General features: G+C 32.1%; 2 protein-coding genes across 3 annotated transcripts; both read right to left on the reverse strand.

The window, feature by feature from the left end:
• Positions 1–1,773: 1,773 nt before the first annotated feature.
• On the reverse strand, positions 1,774–12,855 carry LOC114399450 (paladin-like). 2 transcript variants are annotated; one of them, XM_028361639.1, is made up of 19 exons: positions 12,545–12,855; positions 12,358–12,477; positions 12,103–12,174; positions 11,888–11,958; positions 11,685–11,784; positions 11,495–11,593; positions 11,150–11,276; positions 10,015–10,148; positions 9,870–9,929; positions 9,456–9,691; positions 8,090–8,519; positions 6,696–7,019; positions 5,967–6,569; positions 5,706–5,879; positions 4,752–4,979; positions 4,381–4,664; positions 3,531–3,803; positions 3,223–3,345; positions 1,774–2,491 (listed from the first exon to the last, which is right to left on the reverse strand). In XM_028361639.1, the coding sequence occupies exons 1-19, from the start codon at positions 12,695–12,697 to the stop codon at positions 2,359–2,361; spliced, it is 3,744 nt and encodes a 1,247-aa protein (XP_028217440.1). In that variant the 5' UTR covers positions 12,698–12,855; the 3' UTR covers positions 1,774–2,358. The 2 variants fall into 2 exon arrangements, 1 of the variants encoding a protein (XP_028217440.1); XR_003663732.1 differs by having other exon boundaries at positions 2,355–2,491; positions 3,223–3,337.
• A 5,120-nt stretch (positions 12,856–17,975) lies between these two features.
• Positions 17,976–23,695, reverse strand: LOC114400215 (cathepsin B-like protease 2). The gene is made up of 11 exons (XM_028362551.1): positions 23,542–23,695; positions 23,403–23,462; positions 22,915–22,995; positions 22,657–22,813; positions 22,530–22,534; positions 22,363–22,437; positions 22,055–22,180; positions 21,633–21,851; positions 18,587–18,700; positions 18,454–18,489; positions 17,976–18,311 (listed from the first exon to the last, which is right to left on the reverse strand). Exons 1-11 carry the CDS (start codon positions 23,602–23,604, stop codon positions 18,177–18,179), a joined length of 1,071 nt encoding a protein of 356 aa, XP_028218352.1. The 5' UTR covers positions 23,605–23,695; the 3' UTR covers positions 17,976–18,176.
• Positions 23,696–25,630: the final 1,935 nt, after the last annotated feature.

Below are 25,630 nucleotides of genomic sequence, written 5' to 3' on the forward strand. Positions count from 1 at the left end.
TTTTCTGATATGCTTCGTTATGTAAAAATTACTTTTATATTCTTCATATATTTTTTTAATATCTTCTTTAGTTTTCAAAAAACACTATTCCAATAACATTAAAAATCACAAAATGATGCTCATCTTTTTTCAGAGAAGAGAATATTTTTAAAATAAATAATAAAAAATCTTGAAAGATAAATGACGCTCATCTTATTCTGTAACCCAACGCTTCCTCTTTCCTTCAACTTCAACCATGCCAACAAAATTCTGTCTTCTCCATTCTTTAATTATTTTAAAGATCCAACCCGAATCGATCCACCTCATTAAATGACATCTTTTATTTATTTAAATATTTTTATTAAAAGTGTTTATATTAAAAAATGATAATGTCTTTGCAATTTTAGTTCTATTTTGAGCTTTTGGTTCTCATGACTTATGACTGATTTGATAATTTAATAGCAATTTAACATTAATTTTTTTTTCTTTTTCTTTTTAACCAATTTTTTTTTAAAAAATTTAATAATATCCAATTATTCGATATGAATCAACCCAAACATGGTTGGAGACCTATACAAGAAAAAAATGCAAATCATTTCAAACCTATTAAAATTCAACCGATTTGGATCAAAATATGTCTCGAATTCAATATGAACCAATCCGTTCCCATCCTTAAATAGTATATTTTAGATAATATTCTTTTTTTAGATACATTAGATAATGTTATCCATTGGACAAGTGATCTTAATAACTTAAGAGGAAGGGATGAATTAAGTTAAAAAATTCATCTTTAAATTGACTTCTAAATCCCCTTGTAAATCTATATGTTAAGAATAAGATGAAAATGAAAAATTATATCACTTCAAGTATGCAAGATAAAATAATCAAGATAGGAAAAAGAAAAATACAAACTCAATTTATCTTGGTTCGGCCACTTCGTGGGATCCATTTTTCTTGTGTTCAAGAAATTCACAATTCAAGAAACAAACAACCTCTTGATCTCAATAAGTCTTTAAAGAAAGTATAAATGTTTTTCTCAATTTAGAGAAGAAGATACAAGATGAAGTTCTAAGAAAAATCTTTAATTAATTTGCAAGTGTTTGACCAATGATTTATTTTTGAGATGATAAGATAATAAAGTTCTAAAAAAGTCTGAAAACTTTCATAGATAAGTCACACATATTTGTAGGCCCTTAGTGGTTTTTCAAAAACTTAAGAAGAGATATGACTTTTCAGAGTAATTTTTAAAATTTTTTCATTGGTAATTGATTACAGCTCTTTGGTAATTGATTACAGAATTATGTAATAATGGATCATGACTTTTCAATTTGAATTTCAGGAGTTTCGTAATTGGCAATCGATTCCAGTTTTCAAAATTCAAATTTCAAACTTCCTGAAAAAACTTTTTAAAATAATGTTGCTTTTGATAATCGATTACAATACCTGATAATCGATTACCAGTGGAAAAATACTTTTTCCATAAATGTTAAAAAATATTTTAATAACTTTTTATAATAAATAATTTTTGTAAATTTTCAATCACTAAGAGATTCTTTTAACAAAAATAGACTAAGATATATCTTTACTCTTGATCTTTTGTTTTCTTGATCTTGATTTGAAGTAAACTTGTCTGTCTTGGTATCATCAAAATCTTTATACACATGCATTCACACATACAAAAAGATCATCCCACGTATTCAAGAGTCCCACCAGGAAATTAGTGATTAAAGTTAGCCTTGCTAGAATTTCTACTCACCTGTACTCTGACTGTGCAACCTCATACTCTTGAGCTGATGAGAATGATGCATGATGTGCAACAAGCATTTTCCTTTCCAATAAAAAGCTTCACATATATTTTAAGACAACAGAGAATTTACTTCTTCGATGAAGGGAAGTAAAATACAATTGAATTTGGGCGAAGTGACTAAAAATTCTTAAGGGCGTTAATGAAACATGGGCAAGGGTTTTGCAGAAATAGGGAGCCTTCCTCCTCCCCTTTCACTAGAAAGATATCTCTTCCCAACCTATTGAAGCACTACATTTCAGCCTAAACAAACAAATAGAAATACAATCTTTGGAAGAGATAATGTAACATTTCTCAGCAGTGTAACCTACAACCATACAGGTCTCCGATGAACACTTCGGTTCACCAATATTCATGCCTTGTGTAAGAGCCAACCTCTCGTAGCATACAAAGCTAGACAGAAACTGAATGCAGGATACGGCTCGCCTGAGATAGCGGTTTACAAAGTAGCATGAGTGCACAGTCTACTACATTTGGGGAAAATAAGGTATTGCACAGCATGAGGAACAGGTGGCACAAATTGTAACACCAAATGCCCACAGCACATTGACAACATGGTTATAAACATTGCCATATTATTTATCAATTCTTAGATTGTTACATAGATGAGCAAGCTCTGGTCTTGCATCCATCCATGCTGCAAATTCCATATTGGCAGGAGAGTTGCAGTAGAGATAAGATCTGAATGTGATAAGGAAAAAATATCGCCTGCAGATGGAGGGGGGAAACAGAAATGGTTAAACAACAAAATGGTACATGTCCAACACAATATTACACCAACACCCACCAGTGACAAAGCAAAAGCAGTTGTACATGGTTAATAATTTTTTATGCGATGACTGCTGCCTCACAAAATTCAGTGATTATGTACTCTTTTTTTTTCAAAATTAGGCTTGCAAGGGCAAGATCGACATGATAGATATTAATGGTTGGTAGGTTATATTGACAATGCATGTGTGAAAAAAGAGAGGTGTAAATCAAAGTCAATCATCTTATAAGATAAATTCTCACAAATTCATTGTTGAATAGAAAGTTTGTACTGTAACTTTGTTTCATGCTCTTCCAAAATGTATTTCACTAAATTAACGTATAAATTACTTTTCAAAGAAATTAAATTAACGATTGAGTAATAATATTTTTAAAATTCTAAAATTTAGCATGCAAAATCTACATAATAATTAGCTACAATTCTAGAATTGGACAAATCAAAATCATTTTCTATAAATTAATTAGTAGTGTAAATGACTAATTGCATTAATTCTAGTATTCGTGTCAATAGACCCTCATCCTCTGATTACATACATAAGCACCAACACAGCAACATCCACGAGGGTATGATGATTCTCCGCATATTTTTTAGAGAAAAATAGAAAATATATCAATACCATTGCTATAAAATACAGGAGGGACATTCCTCTAGGTGAGACAAGTAAATTTACCTCAAAGCCTTGATACCCATGTCCATAAGATACGCACGTTCCTCATCATCATCATCTGTGAACTTCTCAAATTCTCCATTATAATAAAGAATATCTTCTCGTATATGCCCTGCACCTGAACATCTATTAAAAAAGTAGAAAAATTCAGTATCTTCGATGAAAAGCCAATAACTAAAGCTAAGTTGCCAGATCAAAATTCCCCAATGGTACATAATATATTTTCAAAGGTAACCCTCTCACCCGACAATATGCATTTCTAAAGGAAATAATATATGGTTTGTAAAGCTTCTAATAAATTTCCTGATAACCTTTCAATGACAATGTCAACATCTGCTTTGCTCTGGGGACCATGTATGAGGACCCTTGTAAGGTTCAAAATGTCACCATAGTCACCCATACTAAGTGCCATTTCATTAGAAGTTTGAGAAGGCAAGTCCTCTTCAGTCACTGCACCTATATGAGGACCGAATAATGGCTGTGAGACTTTGGATCCAGCATCAAGTCTGATACAAATTATAGCCATTGCATACGCAACTCCACCAAAACCTGTGTGTGATACAAAAAGGTAACTACCTGCAGAGCTACAATAAAGCAAGAGTTTAGAAGTTAGTACATTGCTATATTCAAACAAAGAATAAGATTAACATGGAGGGATTACAGTTTCTAGACAATAAGGATACAGACTCAGAACAAATGAAGAACATTGGGCAGGAATCAAAATGATGAGTGGTTGGCACATATTAATTAGCCAGACAGATTTATATCAGTATTGATATTGTATGAAACCTGTGCCTTGCATGGGACTATTATACTTAATAGTATGAATCTTTTATGTTTTTAATTTAAAAATTCTTAGCAAAATGTTTGATTATCCAGTCCAGTTCAGAGATCTAAAGAATCAACTTTAACAAAAGAATATAGTACTATATAAGCAAAATGTAACAAGAACCCCATGACTTCATTTCAGAGAAAAAGAAAGGCCCTAAAATTATTAGCAATCATAGGTTGGTTACGATTCTAAGTGAATATTTGATATATTGAATATTCTAAGTACTACATATTATTAACCCCCAAATTATAAATGATGCAAACAGGGCAAGAACAAAAATGTCAGCAAACTTTACAAGACCTATATACTGCAAAGTAGAGGATACTTACTCATCTTGACAATACTGTATTGCATCAATGTCAGAGGCCAAAGCATTTCTCTCTCTTGTTAAAGGTATTCTCTGGTAGACAATATCATATCCATCATCTTTAAGAGCGGAATAAACTTCTGCAGGTGTCTTCACATCATCTGCTTGAATGTTTTCCCAGTATCCAACCACACCTGACTGATTTGTTGAGGGGTTATACTCTTCACGGTGTAATAGCATTCGCCCACCAGACTGCCTAATCTCAGCTAGTATATCTTCTTTTAGCCGTGCTTCCATGTGTTCCACCTGCATTGGAGTTACATGAGTTGGATAACAAATGAATTTTGTAAAATATACCAACTTCTAACAAAAACTATAGTAAAGATGACTCACCACAGGACCAGTGATTCCTACATACTTGAGTGTATTAACTGGTTTATTTAACTCCCTCAGGACAAAGGGAGTATAATTGATATAAACAACTGCTTCTTCTCTCAGATCGGTCAATATAACTTTTTGAGCAGTGAGGGAAGGTTTAGGCTTAGCACCCAAATAGTCTAGCATTTCCTTGGCACCAGAGATGGTTGGAGTTGCCATGCAATACACGGGGTATTCATCAACCTGAAAAGGTGAAGTATTAGATAATGACATTCTCACTGTCAACCACATTATTGATAAAAACATAAGGTAAAGCTCTTTCATTATTACAATTTAGAAAGAAGAAAAGTAAGAACTGGAATATAGTAAAAAAAGTTCTGAAAGACCTTCAACACCAAAATAATAAAACAAGCTACTGTAAGCAAGTCATGGTGTTTCATTTCATCATTCGGATTCTTTGCCAGTTCTCACAAGTCGCAACCAAAGGTCATTGGTCATTATTTGTATACTGTCAGCAGTCCCAACTGACAAACCGTGATGTCATAATTGCATAAAATATTCTTTTTAAATTTAAATATATTGATAATATAAATTATAATATTACTAGTTTTAAAATTATAAATATATGCTAAAATTAGTTATATGTACAACTATGGCAATATGGGTGTTGTGTGTGTGAAATGTTTTTAAAAAAAAACACAAAAAACAAAATGAGTGGAAAAAAAATAAACTAAATAGTAAATTATCAACTAATGGTAATGCAATGTATTCTACTTGATCATTTATGCAATCTAGGTCCACAGACAATAGTTTTCTCCAAACAAACTCACCAAAAAACATGTAAAAGATGCTAATTCTACCTACAATTGGTTGATCCTGTAGGTCATCACTGGACGTGTGGCCTTACCCTCTGGCATCACAAATTTTATAAGTTAGTTTCTTTAGTAGTACTGGCATAAGCAAACATACCTTGTAAACATGAGGTGCACCATGTATTTGTATGTGACTGGAAGTTCTCTGACCAGGAAAGAAATACATTTTCAGTATGGAGCCTTTCCCCAAAACAGAACCGTTTCTGGCCTTAACAATGGCCTCCATCACTGCATCTCCATGCTGAGACTCTTGTGGTTCTCTCAAGTCTTCCTACAATTTAAATAGCTATTATTGAATCAATTTTTCTTCAAATTGGGGGGAAATAATACTGCAAGCAAAAGGTAGAAAAACATTTACAGGGACAGTGAAAAATCGCCCTGGTCTTAATCTGATGCTCCATTTCATAGCTTGCACCTCTGGTCTCTGATGCAACCAAACCTTAAACGTCATTTTGGATTCTCCTTGCCCACAAAATCCATCAAATGCTTCACTTCCAAGATATGCTGCAAAAGCAATTAGACGAAAGTACCGCTCCAAGTACTCAGCACCACGATTTAATGCCACCCTCCTTACCCTAGGCTCAACATGCTGTTGATTGAATACTTTTCTATACTGTAAGACTGCTTGACGAATGTTTTGAAGTGCAGAACATCTATCAATAATAACATCTAAGGCCTCTCGGCATTCAACACCATTATCAAATAATGTTGTTATCTTCCATAACAGAAGGATGTCATTTATACCAAAAGCACAATTTTGTTTATCGTCTGTCTTTCTTTGCAAAGTATTGGAGGATAATGTAGTGACATAACCCCCAGCTTCATCTCCACTTGAAGAACCACGGTCTGATTCTTCATGGGTCACATCATCACCCAGTATTTTAATGGGCCTACCATAATCGATGCGAAGTTTCACAAGGCAAGCTATGACAGTACCAGTGCTTGTCCTGCCCCTACCCATCTATTATATCAATAACAACAGTAAGAAATGGATAGGAAAAAAAAAAGATAAGAACTAGTAAACAAACACAAAATGAACAAGGTCATAAAAAAAAACAGCATAAGATATAAAAGATTAAGAAAGTACCTGACAATTGAAAACAAAAGCAGTGTCCTTTGCAGCAGAAGCAATATTATTTGCCAAAGTGTCAAAATCAGAGCTTTTAGGAGCTTTTCCATCAGTGATGGGCACACGTGCATACTTAATGGGCAACCCCTCGGCTTCCAGACTTTTGAAAACTTCAAGTGGGGTTTGAATCACATCAGAGGTAACATCCTCCCAAGCATCAAATATATGCTTATCATCTGTTTCATGAATAACCATTATGGCACCGCCATACTGTTTAGCTTCCCGTAGGATATCTTCTTTTAATCGAGCTTCCATTTTCTCCACTCTTTCACGGTCAATGCCCTTAAAGAACAAATTACAATTTCCAATTGACCAACAATCAGGAACAAATTTCCAAATTAACATGAAATTCAAAGAGGCCTCTAATGGTATCTTAATTTCAACATATTAGATAAGCCTCATTTTATATCTACTTCAGCATTTGTTGATCATTTATATATTAACACATCCCCTGACCTGCACCAGACAAAGTATAGGGGCATGGACCAGATAATTTGCACTGACTTTTAATGGATCAAATAATATTTGTTAGACATAAAAATATTCCTTAGTCTCCACTTAACAGCTTAAGGTTTTAGACATGAAAATATTCCTTGACAATATTCATCCAATAGATTATGAACTTTGTGACTTTAATACTTTATCTCAAGTAATATTAAACTTCAGAGTGAAACCGATATCCCTTTGCTACCCTAGAAGACACTGCTACTACTACAAAACAACAACAATAATAGCCTTATGGGGTTATCCCACTAGGTGAGGTTGAATCCATGGATCACATTTTGTGCTAAGAACAACAAAAATCTAGTTTCCTGTCTCACATCGCTCGTCTAAATACACTTTTTTTCACCATTAGACCACTCTATCCGTTTTGGAGTGTGGTTTTAATACTTTAATACTTCATCTCAAGTAATATTATACTTTAGAGTGAAATAGATATCCTTTGCTACCCTAGAAGACACTGCTACTACTACAACAACAACAAAAACCTTATCAGGTTATCCTACTAGGTGAGATTGACTCCATGGATTACATTTTGTGTAAACCACAACAAAAAGCACTGTAAACACAGATCTCATTGCCTGTCTCACCTTGCCCATCTAGATACACTTTCTTTCACCATTAGACCACTATATTCTTTTGGGAGTATGGGGTTCCTGCTACCAATTACTACATTTGTTAACTAAAGATCCTATTGACAGAGTATTGGAAAAATTGGGAAAGCAAATTGGCGGTATATGACCTAGTGGATTAAAACAAAAAGGCTGTCATTCTAAAATCAACATCTAGTCTACACTCCCCATTCCTTAACTCAAAATTGATTAAAAGGATATGATAAAGGTGATATTTACTGTGTACTCCAGCATGTTTTTGTATGGCCTTTCAACTTCACGAAGAACAAATGGCTTCCCATTGATGTAAATAACAGGCTCTTCTCTCATATTATGCCAAAGTATTGGACGTCCACCTTTGGAGCTACCAATCCTTTGAATGACAGATCGAATACCATCAATGGTTGGATTTGCCACTCCATAAACTGGAAATCCAGGAACTTCTCGGAAATTAGGAGCACCATCCACTCTCTCAGGTAAACTTGGGTTTTGACATCCGGGACAGTGATCACTTTTGAGAACAGTTTGACTACCAAGAACCTCGCCCTTTCTCAAGGCAGCAACCACACCCATCTCAGAAGGGCGGCCATCAGTAGATTCAGCTATCTTCTTTAAAGATGGTTTTAAACTTGAATATCCAAGTGCACCCATTGGATCTCTCCTGAGTAACCTGCAATGCTAATTGTTGTGAGTCATGCCAAATGTTAATAGACATAAGATCAAGCAAGTTAACAAATTAAATTACATTAGAAATCTCTTGAATTTGGACTGGGCCAAACTCGACCACAAAAGATAACTCATGAAGTGAGGATTGTCCAAGCCTTTACAATCTCTACTTCGATCACATCTATAGTTGATGTGGGATCTCAAAAAAACCCAATTGGTAAAAATGGTCCAATTATATGATGAAAACATATGTCAAATGTGAATATTAGATCAACAAAGATATCCAGCACCTTCTAGTGAAAATTAACTAAGAAAATTGCTATAAATTGCAAGCATAGCAGATATCTCAAATGGAGTCAACTCCTTGGCGCCTCTTTCTGAATTACTGATGTAAATACAAAATAAGGATGGGACAAAAGGGATATGCTTTTCAGGGTAAAAAGTAGAATGGAATCACAACAGAATGTCTAAATCAATAATAAAACAAGTACCATGCCGTTTTATTTAGAGAATTAGAGCCAAGTTTAAAGTTGGCTGCCTTAAAGAATCTGTCTTGGAGCCACACGAGAAATTTTTTACTAGCCGAAGCATCACCATAATTCAAAACCAGAGATAATCACTGTCAGAAGTTAATGCCAATCTAGTGTCCCAACTAAGCACATAAATAAACCTTGTTGTAAACTAAAGATAAGTGATTAAGTAAACCCAAGGATTTCTTTCATACCAGTACAAGAGCAATCAGGACCTCAAACCATATAAGTGAAGATTATACTTAAAAGTAGAAGCAATCTAAGTTCAGTAATTATGAAAATAAACTTTTCTTTGCTAGATATACTTGGCCCAAAATGATTCACTAGTTAAAATCAATTTGGCTCAATAAATATGAGGTGATAATTCATGGACCTAATGAAGAGAAATTAGTAAAACTTAAATTTTTAACCTGCGAATAATGCTGTAGAGTTCCGGCCTTGCTCTCATCCAGTCAGCAAAACTACAGTGATCAGCAGTATTAGAACGGAGTGCAGCCCTTTCTGAATGAATGTACACAGCAAAACATATTAAAAAGTAGTATCTCTCCAGGTACTCCACAAAAAAAGATAGTGATGCCTCCCTTTTCATCTCATCAGGCTGTCGCAAAATGCTATTGCGATAGGTGGCAATTGCTTCACGCAGATTCTAAAATTCAAGCAAGACAGGGATCAAATGAGGCATGTATGGAGAAGATATGAAATTTCAAAACACAGGATACAAGTAAAAAATTCAAAACATAGAAGAAGCACTACAAATAACCAACTTAAAATTTGTCTTTGAATAACACAATACTAGAGTCATTAGAGAATAGAAACAGATATACCTGCATTGAAGCACATTTGTCAATGACTTTGTCCACTTGCCTTTTCCCCTCAACACCACCCTAAAACTTATCTGATAATTAGGACAACAAGAACAAATTTTTATTTTATATAAGAAACATTAGATTTAAATTTTAAAGCCAATACCTCTAACACCCGAATCAAGCTTCTTATGACTGCATACTCTCCTCGGCGAATTGCCTCTTCTGAGTTAGGCAAATGATCAGCAACATTGGTCATACTTTGAAAAATTCTACCAATTGAATTGCTTCTTGGAAACCCTATCATGTAATAACATAAAAGCAATATTTTGTTAATGGCAATTCCACTTGTACACTCCATGATTTGAACTTGATGCAATGGAGTAAGAATAATGCTAGGCATCATTCAATTTTCTTTCCAAGTGACTTGCAATAATTTTAAATAAGGATTACTCAGTATATAAACTAGCAATACCATATTCATGGAGGTAAAGTTTTGTGCATGCATGCATATCTAATGAAAGTAGTGATATGTTGTAAGAGCAGAAATAAATTAATCACAGTCATTAAATTAATTATGGGTGGCAAGGATTGAAAACCAATAGGCATGCCCTTCATCAACCTACTATTCTGATTCAGGCCATTAGCTCTCAATTCAATGGGTGCATTAAGTTTCTCTCACTCCAATAAAAAGGTCAGTGCTTTCATGTCATATATTAGACTCATTCACACATGCATACCAACATGCAACCTCCCCATGATCAATAGTTGGACAGAAGCCCTGTAACCTAGAAATAATATGATAAATAAAAACTGCACCATTGGAGATGAACTAAAGAGCTGTCTTACTCTTACCACAAAAATGTTTTCTTTCTCAAGAAGCTAATGAAATAACCAGGCCACAAAAATAAGCAACCAGTTCCTACTCCACTAAACTCATAACTAACATCATAACCAAGGTAGCTGCAAACAAATACAGAAAAGAAGGATGCAGCCATCAGCCTTATGTTGCCTTGGTAATAAAAATGCAATATTTATGAAAAATCTATAGACTTTTCATGCTAACTAAAAGCTGAAATGTGTATTCATATGCTCCGGTATTGTTGTAGCAAAGTAGTGCATTTTAATAAAAAAATAAAATTCCTTTGTTTTTTCATTAAACAGCAAAACAAATAGCCGCAAATCTGATGCTGAATATGAAAGAAATCAGTCTTATATTCAAATTTCTAGGATGAAAAACAACATATATAAAGAAAATAAGCAATAAAAGCAGAAAAATTGAATAAATAAATGAAGAGTACCAGAGGCCCCAATTCGATTGAGGTATACCAAAGTTGCAATAACCATTCCAGTTGTAGTTCGCCCACGCCCCATTTGACAATTAAAAATTATCTCCGTATTTACATCAGCTTGAGAAATTTTATTAACCTAAAATAAAATAAAAAATGAAGAGTATGGGTTTTCTACGTTAATAACTATAGTACCAAATAAAAAACCCTAGAGTCCTGGATAATTAAGCATAATTCACCAGCAGCAGCAGCTGAATGACAAGGCAATAGAGAAGGAAACTACATCACCAACTCCTTGATTGCACCAAAAGAATAACTATCCAGAAAGTGATACCAAATACATACAAAAGAACTAACCAGAATATCAAAATCCAATTCCTTTGGTGATTTTTCATCAGTTATAGGAACGCGTTCATAATCAACAAGATATCCCTCCACTTGCAACTCCTCATACACCTACAGAAAAGAAAAAAAAAACCTTGATGCATTGCTATCAGAAAATTGATGGATAAGTCTGACACTCCCATTGTACACCAGTTTCAGCTACCTCTAGCGGTGTCTTCACAGAATCGCATGACACCGGCTCCCATTGGTCCACCATCTGCCCATCTGGCAGTTCATCAGTCACAAGAATCTTATTTCCATATCTGTTGTGTCCATGTCCAGATAAGATTAGCACTAAAGAGTAAAGACAACCACGAATTCACGGGACAAGCTCAAGACAAAAACAGGGCAGAGCCACAGAAATACCTTGCAGCTTCCACCAGGATGTCTTCTTTCAAACGAGCTTCCATCTGCTCAACCCTTTCCCTGTTAATTCCCTAATTAAGCACAGAATGCCACACAAAACCTAGTTAATGGACACATATTCAGCCAAAAACAAATTTATCCCCGAATGGCCAAATTGTTAATGTTCAACCAAATTGACAGGCAGCACAAAACTGAGATACATCGCAGTTACATACCGTATACTCAAGGTTGGAGAACGGCCTCTCCACATCACGCAAAACAAAAGGACGGCCATTAATGTAGGCAAGCTGATTCCAACAAAAAAAGAGAACGAAAAGTTAGAATAGAACATTGTAACAGCATTAATCATCTCCACGGCCAAAAAAATGAGTAAAACTTGAACTAACAATACTTATTACTTATAGCCTAAACTCAAGTGTTCTGAATTCCTTGAAGTTAAACATAGGTTAAAATTGAAAATATAAAAATACCGGTTCCTCACGAAGGCTAATCCAAAGAACTTTCAATCGAGCACCAATGTGGTTGAGAACATTCCGAATTCCATGAATGGTTGGAATGGCAACACCGTGAACATGCAACGAGTCGGACGCCTAACGATAACAAGAACAGTTAAAATGAAGAAGATTAACTAAAGGAAGAAAGAAAAAACCTAGCTACCTGGCGATAATTGGGAGCGCCATCGATCTGAGGCGACAAACGCTTGTTCTGGCAACCAGGGAAATGGTCGCTCTTCAGAATCGTTTTCTTTCCCAACACACACCCTCCTCTCATCTTCATCACCTGCTCCGGTTCCTTCGGTATCTGCGACATCTTCTTCACTCTCTTCACTACAATACTACTTATTTCTTAGTAACGCATTATATAATTATTACATTACATTTCTGAAACCAACGCCAACAACAACGTGAAATGCGTGATTGAGGGAGTGATCCAGAAAGCTGCGTCAGCTCAGTGCGATCGAGCTTAACAATAAGCCTGTTTAACGTGTATGTATGCTTATTTAATTATTATATTATTATTAATGAAAAATGTTATCCATATCCTTCATACACTAATTAATAAACTTGGCATTCAAGTAAGATTTTAAAGGGTTTTAAATGATTTTTTTTTAAGTCTTAAGATATTTATTTAAGATTTTAAATAATATAAATAAATTTTTTTGGTATTTAATTAAGATTATTTTTTTTTAAGAAATTCAATAAAATCTTTCTTATTTGATTTAAAAAAATTTATCACTTATAAAAAGCCTTATAATATTCAAAAGAATATAATTTTTTATAGATTATTTGTTAAGAAGAATTTTAATAGATTTTATAATAAAAATACATATTAAACAATCTTATTCAATTTTTTGAAATTTTATGAGACTTTTTTTCTTTTCTTGCAAATTGACATTTTTTCTTTTATCATCACACATAATTCCCTTCCTCTTTGTTGAAATCGGTATATATTTATAATTTTTTTTACTCTTTCGATCAATGGTAAACATATCTTAAAACATAAGATATAAGAGACTTTTTCAATTCTTTAAATTTGAAAAACATCTTAACTATGTGTTTATACATATAAATAGACATGAATATGTATAATATATTCACATGACAATTATATAATTTTAATGAATATGAGAAGTTAATTCAAATATAAGTCCATAAATATATAAATGAGATTTGAAATAATTGTTATGAATTTTTTTTGTTTGATGGAATCATTATTACGGGGATGACTACAAATATCCATACTAGTAATAGATATTATAATATATAATTTTCATACAATTAATATGATTGAAGGGGAATAAAGCTACTGTGTAAATATTTTAGAAAAACTTGATTTATTATGTAATATGTTTATAATTCTTTATATAAAATGAGTTTTATTCAAAATGTCGGGTAAACAAAATTTATGGATTTTTAACAATAATTTTAAATATTTTTTAAGAATTCACGAAATCCTTTAAAATCTTAAAAATTCATAATATGAATTCATATTTTCCAATTTGGTTAAAATCTGAACTACAAAATCTTAATTATAAAAGCCTTTTAAGAAAAAAACATAAAAATCATTACATTCTTATAAAGTTTTTTAAAATCCTAATTCAATATACTCCCCTTAAAGTAAAAATCATAATTTTTTACGCTCTCATATGATTCATATTTTCTCATTTTATCTTCTTAACAATGTCTAAAGGATTAGGATATTGGTGAGGAAATTAAAAAAAGTTTATTTTATTATTATTATTAAAATTAAATATTATTTATTTAATTAATATACTATTCATATAAAATAATATTTGATTTTATGAAATGATATAATGTGAAAAGACCATTCTGACCAAAAATATTAAATGTTATTATTCAATTCAATTATTAATTTAAATTAATGTTATTCTATTAGATAATTATATTCTATTTTATTATAGTTATATTTAATTATTATTCTATTAAATGCATTTTTAATCCATTATTCCATTCCGCTTTTAATATTTTTAATATAATCAATTTTTATTATTCATTCTATTAGAAGTATGTTAAATTATTTCATTCTTAATAACAAAATTTTATTATATTTTTAGAATTTTTATTCTTAATCAATTATTTCATTTATCTTTTAACATTTTTTAATAATGATTCTAATATTGTTTAATAATATACAACGAAAAATTATCCATAAGATTATTTCATTCTTTTTTGTATTTTTTGTTAACAGTATATCTTTTTTAAACAATAAGCCATATCAGTTTTACAACATAAGGATAAACTCATGTTTTATGTCATGTAATTAGAAATTATAAGAATTAAATATAAAAGAAAATATTAAATTCATGAACCATATTTAAAAATTAATTAATAAAAATATGTTCAAATATTAAAAAAAAATAAAGTTTCAATAATAACATTCACCTATTTTAAATAATTTTTTGGTTTAAATCAATCTTTTTTATACTTAATTAAAGAAGATTTTTATATTTTAAATTAACTTATTTAATTAATGTTAAAGTTTCTTTGATTAACAATATATAAATTTATTAATATAAAAATATAGAAAATGTATTAAATATAAATAAAATTCATACAAATACATTTTTTTATGAAGTTCAAACTTCATGTGTGTATATGAAAATATAATATACACCATACAAAATTTTGGTGTAATTTTTTATACATTTTCTTTTTATTGTATATTCATATTATTAATTATTGTGTGTGCGTATATATATTAATATATATTTATTAATTAAAATATAATATATAAATACATTCAAAAGTTATAATACATGAAAATTTACAAATTATAAAATTAATATCTGTTACGTCACAAAAGAACGTTTTTTAACAGCGAAAAACAAAGAGACAATATTTTTCTCTCAGTTTCCGTTGCGCTTAATTTGTGAGTTATGGCCAATGCTGTGAATATTCCCTTCTCTGTCTAACTGTCTTTGGGTTGGTGCAAGATGCGCTTTGCCCATCCAACTGTACCAGCTTTTTCCTTCTCAACGGGAATTTTATATTATATTCACCACAAAATTGTGACCTGCAGAAATAAATTGCGTGTAATTGGGAAAAAAATAGTAAATGGAATTCCTATTCATTCAAATAAGTAGATAAAAACAAAGGGAATAAACAAATCGTGGAAGAAATGGCAATTAGTGGGTCATGGTCATTATATAGGGGCCTAACCAACAGTGTTGATTGGTTCATCATAATAATATAATAATAACTTTAAGCGCTCAAATTAAGTTGCCGCTGACTGATTTTGAGTAGAGATCAATTTGCACGGTTCTGTCTTAAACAAATATACTTTGTGAAGAAATCAGGAAACTAAACGGATATTTCGCTTACACGTATACATATTATTTTGCTTACCTAATTTAGATCATGTTAATCAACATTATTCATTTATTTTTAATTCATCAAAATAAATTAATTACTTCTCTTCATGTATATATCTTACGTAAGTTGCACACTCTATATCTCAATTAAATAATGCACATGTGAATGCTAGCGGAAATAAAATTAATTAGTGGAAAAATCTAGAAAAAGAACGTGTATAAAGAATTTTGTTGAATGCTTACACGCACAATTACACAAATGACTTTTAGCTGAATGAGTTTTACTTGCAATTAATTAATGTCTTAACAACCCATTTGTGGTGTTAGTTTTGAGAAGCCAACGTGATACCGATGTAGCACATAGATTCTCTCACAACCTTTACGCCTTCTTTTAGGAGCATTGTTCTATCTCTTTCGTGTTTTGTTTGATAAGGTAACACATATCAAAAAGAAAACTAGAGACAAAAACAGGTGTCACGTCACTCTCATAGTCTCATTCTTTTAAAGGCTGTGATATTCATGGCAATTAACCAAAATATAGGTTCTAGTTTGTCAATAGTCTTGAATGAGGAAGTATCATTCCCATCTGAACTGACCTAGCTAGCTAGGTTGCATAACGGAGAAGATAGTCAACTTGGATTCAGATTTTTTATGGTCTTAAAAAATACGTATTAACGCAATCGGGCGATAATTAAGAACAACCTAATGACTATTTAATGATTCACAAATTATTTCGTAATCCATTGGTGTGATCTTGGTTGCTAAAATGTCTATGCTCTCTACTCTATAATCTCTATGGAGAGCTTTGTCCATAGTGCATTATGGACAGAACCGTAATTTAAATTCCCGTTACAGCGTAGCCTTGCTCTATCAGGACTAGCTAGAGTCCCTTTTTGTTATGTTGTCAACTTCATTTAGCACTGCATGCATTCGCACTCATAGTCACGTTCTGTTGTATTTAACTGGATAACAACGGAGACAACCACACATGGCACATGCACATCTAGAAAACTTTTTTTTTTTTTTTTTGCATTCTTACTTTATTTTTCATTTTCAATAAAATGTATAACAGCACTTCCAATGCTTAGTTGCTTAAGTGGGGTTTTAACTTATTTTTTGTGAATCTATAGTGCCATCTAGATTTAGGAACTCCAAAAAAATTTGAGTCTAATACTAATGATATGTTTGGTAGGATAAAAAAAATAAGTGAAAGTAGAGTAAATCAAAATAAGTAACAAAGAAATATAATAGAAATAAAAGTGTTTGATTAAAAAAAAATAGAAGAAAAAAATTATTTAATTTAAATAATGGATATTCAAAAAATTATAATTGATTATGTGATAATCAATTATCAAAATATCACAACATTATGAACACATCATATGCAAACATAATAGATTATTGCACATAATTAGTTATCATTTTTCAAATCCTTAACTTCACTTGCTTAGGTGTATAAAAGTTAGTTTATTTAAACTTATTTGTTAAAAAAAATACTTATTTTATTAAAATAAGTATTTTTTTTTATTTTTTAATATGTTTGTCTAAATTGGTTTTGTTAAAAAGAAAGCAGTTTTCTGTTTATTGTAAAAAAACAAATCCTATTGGCTTCTTAAAAAAATGCTTATAAAAAATATTTATTTTAAAGTTTTTTGAAAGTTTAAACAAATTAACTCATAATCAACTCTCATTCGTTGATAATTGATTATATACACCATGTCTATTATTTACTGTTGAGCATTGTTTTGGAGAGAAAAAAATGAAACCTGCATCTTTTTTTCTACCGAACACACGCACTTCTTTATTTTCCATCTATTTCTTCTCTCTTCCACCAATTTCTCACCCATTTCAGTTGCACCAAATGAAGCATAAAGTTCTATTTTTTCAGGAATATGAAGCCTTGACCCCACAAATTAACACATGTATTTATACTTTGATTTCAACTTAAAATATTTTATTTGCAATATTTTGTATAAGCAATTGTTCTTATATAACAACTCAACCTAATTCACTCCAATACATAAGAACTTGAGCAAATCCATTTGAATTTTCTAAGAAAAAACTTGTTTATTATTTTTTATTTCCTTTTTAACTTTTTTCTATATAAACTTTTAAAAACAAAACATTTCCTCACTCCATATATCATATATTTTCAAATACCAGGGATTTGAAAGTCAATTCAACCACACACAAAAATGAAGAGAATTTGTAAATCAAGCCAAAGCATCATCAGCATTAAAAATACCAACACATGACTTTCTCCAACTATAGCAGTTAATCTCTTATTTCGTATAACAGATAAACAACAAAAGCTTAACATCTTTGAACATCGTAATCATAATTTAGATTGTTCCCCTTAAAACAGAGAGGTTCAGACTACAGGCAACATCTAGTTCTGATTTTTCAATTACAATACCCATACAGAATATAATTGGTAAGGTAATAATATATTTGCATTCAGAATGAAACAGCAGCGTCAGCATCCATATCAGTCACCTCTCTGACGAGGTTTTTGGTGGAAGGCAAACCAGCAGTTACATCCTCTTCAATCCCACATTCGTTTGTCCCTCTTCGGATCTTGAAGTAACCATCCTGCAATTAAAGATTAAATTAGTCTATTAGCTAAGACATATCTTAGGTAACAGGCATTCAAGTTAAGATTAAATTAGTCCATCAGCTAAGCCATATCTTAAGTAACAGGCATTCAAGTTGAAGAATAATTCAAGAAACATACATCTCCCCATTCTCTGTTCCACTGATTTGCAAGAAGCTGAAAAAATGAAAAGCACCCAATCAGTATAAAATTCTAAATTTCAGATGGTATGTCCCAGGGGACTGAAATGTCAATCAGGAACATATCAACATACCCAATAATCCTCCCCATCTTCAGTTGTTCCCCATCCAATTAGCTTTACTGCATGACCACCTAGTTCATAACCTGTGATGTGTTTGTAAACTCCTGATTTGTAGTGAGCAAAATCCTGTGAAGAGGTCAAACTATTAAAAGGTAAATTTGTCTTAAAATAATGAAACCAAGTAAACGCTATTCCACCCGCAAGAAAACAAAGGTTCCATAAAAATGTACTATTTTATGTTTGAAGTCTAGATATTACATGCAAATGATGCAGGGAATAGTTCCGGATGGTTTCGTTAATTGAAAGGTCACTTGCAAAGAGGGACCCTTCTAAACGCTTAAACAGGAAGGAAGCAAAGAGGGGTCATTTTTAATGCTTTTGTTAATTCCAATCAGATATAATAAGCATGTCCTGCCAGTATGATGGGGACAAAAAAATGACATAGGAAGTTGCAGTTACACACATCTTTTTTACAGCATGTAAGAGACCAAGCGACCAAAATAAATAAATAAATGATTCTTATAGGTTCATGTTTTTTATAAAGTGAATCCAATGACTCAAAAGTCTGCTAAAGTAGCTTAACAGTTAGGTGGTGACCCATGGAACACATAATAGGGCCAGCTTGTATTGTAAGGTCTGCTTTATTTTTGGTGTGTTAAAATTGTATCGCCAACAGTTCTGATTGATAACACTAGTTTCTAATTTAAAAATTATTGTTTTCTACCTAAGATCAATCCAAACCCTCAAAGCATAAAAGATGACAATTGCCCCCATATTTGTCCGGATAGAATGAGCACCCAAACAAAGGGAGAAAAATAAAAAGAAAAATCAAGGAGAGGAGAGGAAAGAAATCAAAGCCTCTTTCAAGTGTTGGACCAAATTTTTTGTGAATGCCTACGTCTTCCCACTCCACAGATTTAGTAGACTGAAATACTGAACGCTAATAAAAATAAATTCCTACTTCTAAAACCATTCCAACCCTTGCACTAATGATCCCTTAATGAGAATCATATGTATCCTTCAAAAGCCAATTACTACTTTTCGGGTATTAAAAATGTCTGATCCATCTCCTTTTCTATCTGAACTGAGTATATTCGGTCCTAAACCTTTTCCATCTGATCCTTATAACCATCTGCATTTTATTCTATTTTTTCTCATTAGACATCTGATCATTTTTCTTTACTTGTAAGTTGTAAACATTAACCCTAAAACAGCACCAAAGTCATTAAACCCTAAAACAACAAGTATTTAATGAAGTTGGAGAATTCAAATATAAATGTTTGGCCTGTCTTGTACATGTCTTAAGAGCATGGCTGCTCAAGAAAGGCAACCAAAATGAGGCAAAAGAAAAGATTCGCTGCTGGTGACTATGGGGGGAAGCTAATTGTAATGGATCTTGGGCTAGCTAAAAGAAAGCACTTATGCCAATATGACAATTAAGGGGAAAACTTAATTAGAAGAGTTCTTAATAAAAATTGAAACCCACCATGTTGTAAAATAATTGTTTTTTAAAAATTACTTTAATTTTTCCAAACCCAACAGCTTTATCACAAACAAATTATCACCCCAGCTCATTTATCTCACCCCCCAACCATTCAGCCTTCACATATCTTGTTTAAAGTTTTTACCCAAAAATAATCCTCAATCATATCATATTCAATTTGCACACTCATTAGATGCCAACACCAAATTGCACCAGAAAAAAAAAGTTCCCACAATACCAAAGGGTCAGTGGGGCCAATTAACTATATTTAATTATTTGGCATACATTAATTAAAAGTATTTAGCATAAATATATCATAAGAGCTGTTTAGTTTTGTATAATATCGTTTGTCTTTGGGCAACATTTCTGTCACTAACCCAGACAATATAGAAAAATCCAAAAATCTGATATAAGCCATTTTGAACATCTAGATTTTTTAATTTTTATCCGTTTGTGAGAAAATTTGTAGCTTTAAAATCAATTTCCTTTTATAATTTATTTCTTTAAACTCTTCCAACCAATTAGCAAATAGCAACATATTGTTTTGTTGACTGTTTTTCTGGGTTAACATAGTGGTTAAATGTAATAGATTCTCTTCACTCACTACTTTGTCTCATTAATTATTGATTCAACTTTTCATATAGTTAAAAATTCAAATACTGAATTTGTTTAGCATTAATCTCCTCTCCTAATTCAAGGCTCAAGCTTGCAGAAATTTACACCATTGCCAAATTTAGCTGTTGAAATTTAAAAGCTTTCACGTCAGTGAATCCTGTAAATCTAGAGCTTGCACTCTATCATTGTTGTGACGTTAACTACTCACATTGCTGCCCTAAAATGAATTTTCATGTTCATAATTCATTGTATTACATCTTAGATGACTGCGCATCCTAATTCTTGCAAAAACTATCCCAACATTGCAATCACATACAATAAGGAAAGTCCTGTCAATATGACAAAGATAATGAACTTCACCTTAACCATAATTCTATGAGAATAAGACACAGATTTGAAAGAAATAGCCTAGGGTTGAAGGACAGTTACACTAACTTCAATATCGCCCCAATACAGCTTTACCAAACTACTCTATATTTTTCAACTCTTACCAATACTACTTATATGGAATTTCCACCCTCCTTCGTGTCAAACTTTGAAAGACTACTACTTCACAATTAGTTTCGGAATCCAATATAATCTGCCAAAAGAATGCAACATAGATATTTATTCTAAAGACATCTATAGTCAAACAGAATGAAAAGCCTCAAATGATCAAAGTCACTCTGTGATCTGAGCTTCCGAAGTTGAATATTCACTTCAACTTCCCCACTAATCTTCTCCTATACCATGAAAACCTGGTAAATATTTCCTCTAAACACCTATCCATAAGTTTGTATTTTATAATATGCTTTGCATGTCAGATCACATGACACCCAATCTCACGCACCTTATCAATTGTCTCAAAAATATTAATGTATAATTATAAATTTTAAATAGGATGGTTTTGGGTTTTCAGAAATTGACAAAGGAAGTTGCAGAAAAATTAATCGCAAAAGAGTGTGTAAGAGTTTCATTTACCTCATAAACAGTGAATGCAACTTCAACTGGCCCATTCTTGTAAACTTCCGTCATGATATCATGGGGATCAGAGCTCACTCTGTATGCATTGACACTATAATGTTTTGACTTCTTCCAAACTTGGTTCCCACTTACACACTTTTTAACACACTTGGGAGTCCGGTAAGCTGGCTCACAACCAGGATGAGAACAGCCAATTTGATCAAAATATGGGTCGCACTGCCACATAATAAGAATGCCGAGCGTAAGAAAGTTTAAGTTGTGAAATATAATTCTTCAGCAAAAAAATTGCATTAATTGAAGGGAAGATCTAGCCGAAAAGGAGCATAAGATTTCTGTCTCTAACGAGTCTAACCAGTAACCATTCTTATGAATTATGATTACCAAGTGGAAACTACCAAGGCAAAATGGAAATGCATTACCTCTTCAGTGACAACACCGTGGTGGGCTAAGTATTGCCACGCATACAAGGGATATCCCCCATCACAACCAGATCCACACAGAAAGCCACAGCATGCAAGAAGGTCATTAACAGAGAGAGAGATATTCTGCAATTAAACAGATAAGATATAAATTCTTCCTTTAAGGAATCCAGTCTCTCAAGTAGGTGTGTGTCCGGAGAGAAAGGGAGGAAAAAGACTAAAAGTTTGTCGTGATTATGAATGTTCAAAACCACACACAATAAAGCAAGAGGAAGTTCAAAATTGCTTCAATAAGAAATTTCACTTACTACATCAAAATGAATGCAAAAGCGATCTGACAATGATTCAACAGCACCAAATGCCCAACAAGAACCACAGTGACCCTGAATCATCAGCACAAGGATCAGCTGAAAACTCTTTGAACCTTGAATTGAATGTATTTAAAGATGTTAGTGTGAGAAAATATGAGGATTACCTGATCTTTAACGAGGAAATTGGTTTAGCAATCCATGTCATTGTCAACAATAAAAACAAGAGTCAGCCCCTCCATCCAAATGCACTATCTAATTAGAAAAAATAAACAGAGAATGAGTAAGTAGGACCTAGAATTCTTCCAATAGTGCTACACTGAGACCAAGCTGTCCTTGCATCAAAATTCTTTGGCAATTTCAATGACTTTGGGTGAGATATAGCAGGTGTACTTCTCAGTTCCTTCTTAGGCGTTGGTTTGACTCCAAGAAGGCGCTTAAATTGTTCAACCTGTGAATCAAAGCATATTATTTAAGTAACTAAGCATGTGCACTCGAAACTGTGAAATCCACACTTTAATTAAAGGCATATAAGACAAATTGAAGTCTAACTGTATAATTGGAGAAATGAGGATTTATAGCAGCCTCCCATCCTGCCTCGGGATTTTCATTGATCTCTTTAGCAATAGACTCCTGCATCATAATGTTAGAAAGGTTCATCAATCACATGACATGGGTCGTATGTTCAAATATTCATCCACCACACCATCGAGCACATGAATCAGCTAGCATGAGGTTGTCCTAGTTTAACTAGTAGACTCGAGTTTGTGTCCTGGGCATGCAGGCAGTTACGTTAAATATTCGAGTTTCGGCAGTTTTGACGCCAGGAAAGAATACATATGATCCTAAACCAAAAGTATTCAACCCCCCAACCAAAAAAATAAACAATAAAAAAATCTAAACATGGCCACTACTACTAGCTCTACAAAGACTAAAATCATAGATGGCTTTCCCCGAATTTCATAGGAACAAATAAATTGACCCTAGTGAGTGACATAATAAACACATGGGAAACGAGGAGAGCAAACGAAATGAATGACCTGAAGGATCGGAGAGTTAAGCTTGAGACTAGTCAAAGGTTGTGCTTTCGCCCCAGCAATCTGTCAAGAACAGAGTGAGTTCAGAACTAAACAAGGTACTTAATAATCACGATTACTACTAAAGAGATGAAAGTAATACCTGGAGATAAGAAGCGGAGAGAACTAAGAAGAAGGTTGCCAGGGGAAGCAGAGTTGAAGCCATATCCCGTGGAATGAAAATGAATTGGGAAGTGGGACTGAGAGCAGATTTTTATAGACCACTTTTCTTTGCACACGCAACTCAAAGAAAGAGAATCTCTTACCCGCTTTATTTTTATTTCGTCCATTAAAGGGTCTCGCTTATAAATTTAAACGGAAAAAAGTTTTTAACGCCTAAATCACATGAAATTATCTATAACTCCTTAAGTTCAGTAGTACTGAACTCAATTTTTTTTAAATAACATTTTAATTCTGTAAATAAATAAAAAATCACATACAATACGTATTTTAATAAAAAAATTTCCAGCACTTAATTATTATTATTAAGACATTCGTTAGTATTTGTTTAAAATAAAATACTACTAGAGTGATGCGTGTGTCTTGTTGCGGCATTAAACTTTGTGCCCAATGCTTGGGATTGGTGATTGGAGGGGTTTATCGAAAGAATAGTGGCCTGACACGACAAAAATCACCGCACCCAACGTTTCCAAGACTTTAGGTTTTTCCGTTTTTTAATTGAAATATCTATAGTTCATGCAAGTCTCCAATCAAATTCGACCTCAAGTATGGGATGCCTGATGCTGGATCCGCACACTTTTTTATAAGTGGATCATCAAATCATTTTATATATTTGTTTTTTTTTATGAGATTTACTAGATTTATGTATGGTGCAATTAATATTTGTTTTTTCAGTTTTGTTTGACTTTCTATTTGGTTTATTTTGTTGTCTAGTTTCTAATTTTAGCCCGAAACAAAAAGAAGATTGACTCCAAGGTAAAATTAGGGAAAAAAATGTCATGTTATTTGTGAGTTTAAATATTTGAGATCACTCCTACAAAATGACTGAAAAATCAATGAAAATATCACACCTATTGAAGACAAAATGACCTAGATGAAGAAAGATATTAAAATTATTTGTGATCAAAGAGTATCTATTACATTCAAAAAGATAAGTTTTATTGTAGAGCTAAATTCATATGGACAACATAAGAAAAAAATGAAAGTAACAAAAATGAAAATAATAAAGATAAATGTATGATCATATAAAAAATATATTAAAATAATGTTGTAACACCTATTGAAGAAAAGATAACAAAGGTTACTTAGACATGTAGTCATGCGTAGAGAATATCACAAGGGGTGTTGATAGATTGCATGAAGATTGTATGATTTTTAGTCCAATGAAAGAAAAGACATAAAAGAAAGTTGGATCAAATCATCAAGAGAATCTCATGTTAGACTATTTATGAAATTTTAGTTTTTAACTATGTAGAATGACTTTGCATGATATATGCAGTCAACCTCACTTGGTAGGATAAAGTTATATTATTGTGGTGATTTACTAAATTATAATTTTATGTCATTCATGAATTTAATTTTCTTATTAATTTCATTTTTGTATATTAACAAAGACGACAAATTCATTGAATGGTGCAAAATTAGAAGAGACTATATTAAAATAGAATGAATTTTTCTGTTTCATTTTTATAGGATTGAACCGAAATTTTTACATTCTCTTAAAACAATTACAATGAAAGATTCTTTAATTTTTACCAATAAGCATTGTGTCCTTGAAAGATGCACTTTAAAGTGCATTGAGCTAGCAAACAAGTTGTTGTGGAAAAAATAGACATATTTTGTACAGTTATCCAATGCAACAAGCAAAAAAATGAAATAGTGAAGTGAACAAACAAGTGGACCATCCATGAATAGAAACAAATAATTAGTTTCCAAATTTTTGATAATTAATTATTCCAACCCACAAATAAATTGGTCCTTACAAGGGAACAAATAAAGTATTTTTTAAAAAATTAACTGCATGTTTGTGTTATTGTTCGGTTGTCATATATTGTTCAGAACCAACTCCTTTGTTACTTCTTCTTGAAGTGCATTAGTATTTACCTTATCAAAGTTTTAAAAAGAATAAAAACATACCATGATGACTCGTTTATTTTAAGGTATAATTTTGTATTTTTATGAATCACAATCCTAGAGATATACCTACAAATATTAGTATCATATTATTTGGT

This window comes from Glycine soja, chromosome 19 (assembly GCF_004193775.1).
Source record: "Glycine soja cultivar W05 chromosome 19, ASM419377v2, whole genome shotgun sequence".
NCBI classification, from domain to species: Eukaryota; Viridiplantae; Streptophyta; class Magnoliopsida; order Fabales; family Fabaceae; genus Glycine; species Glycine soja.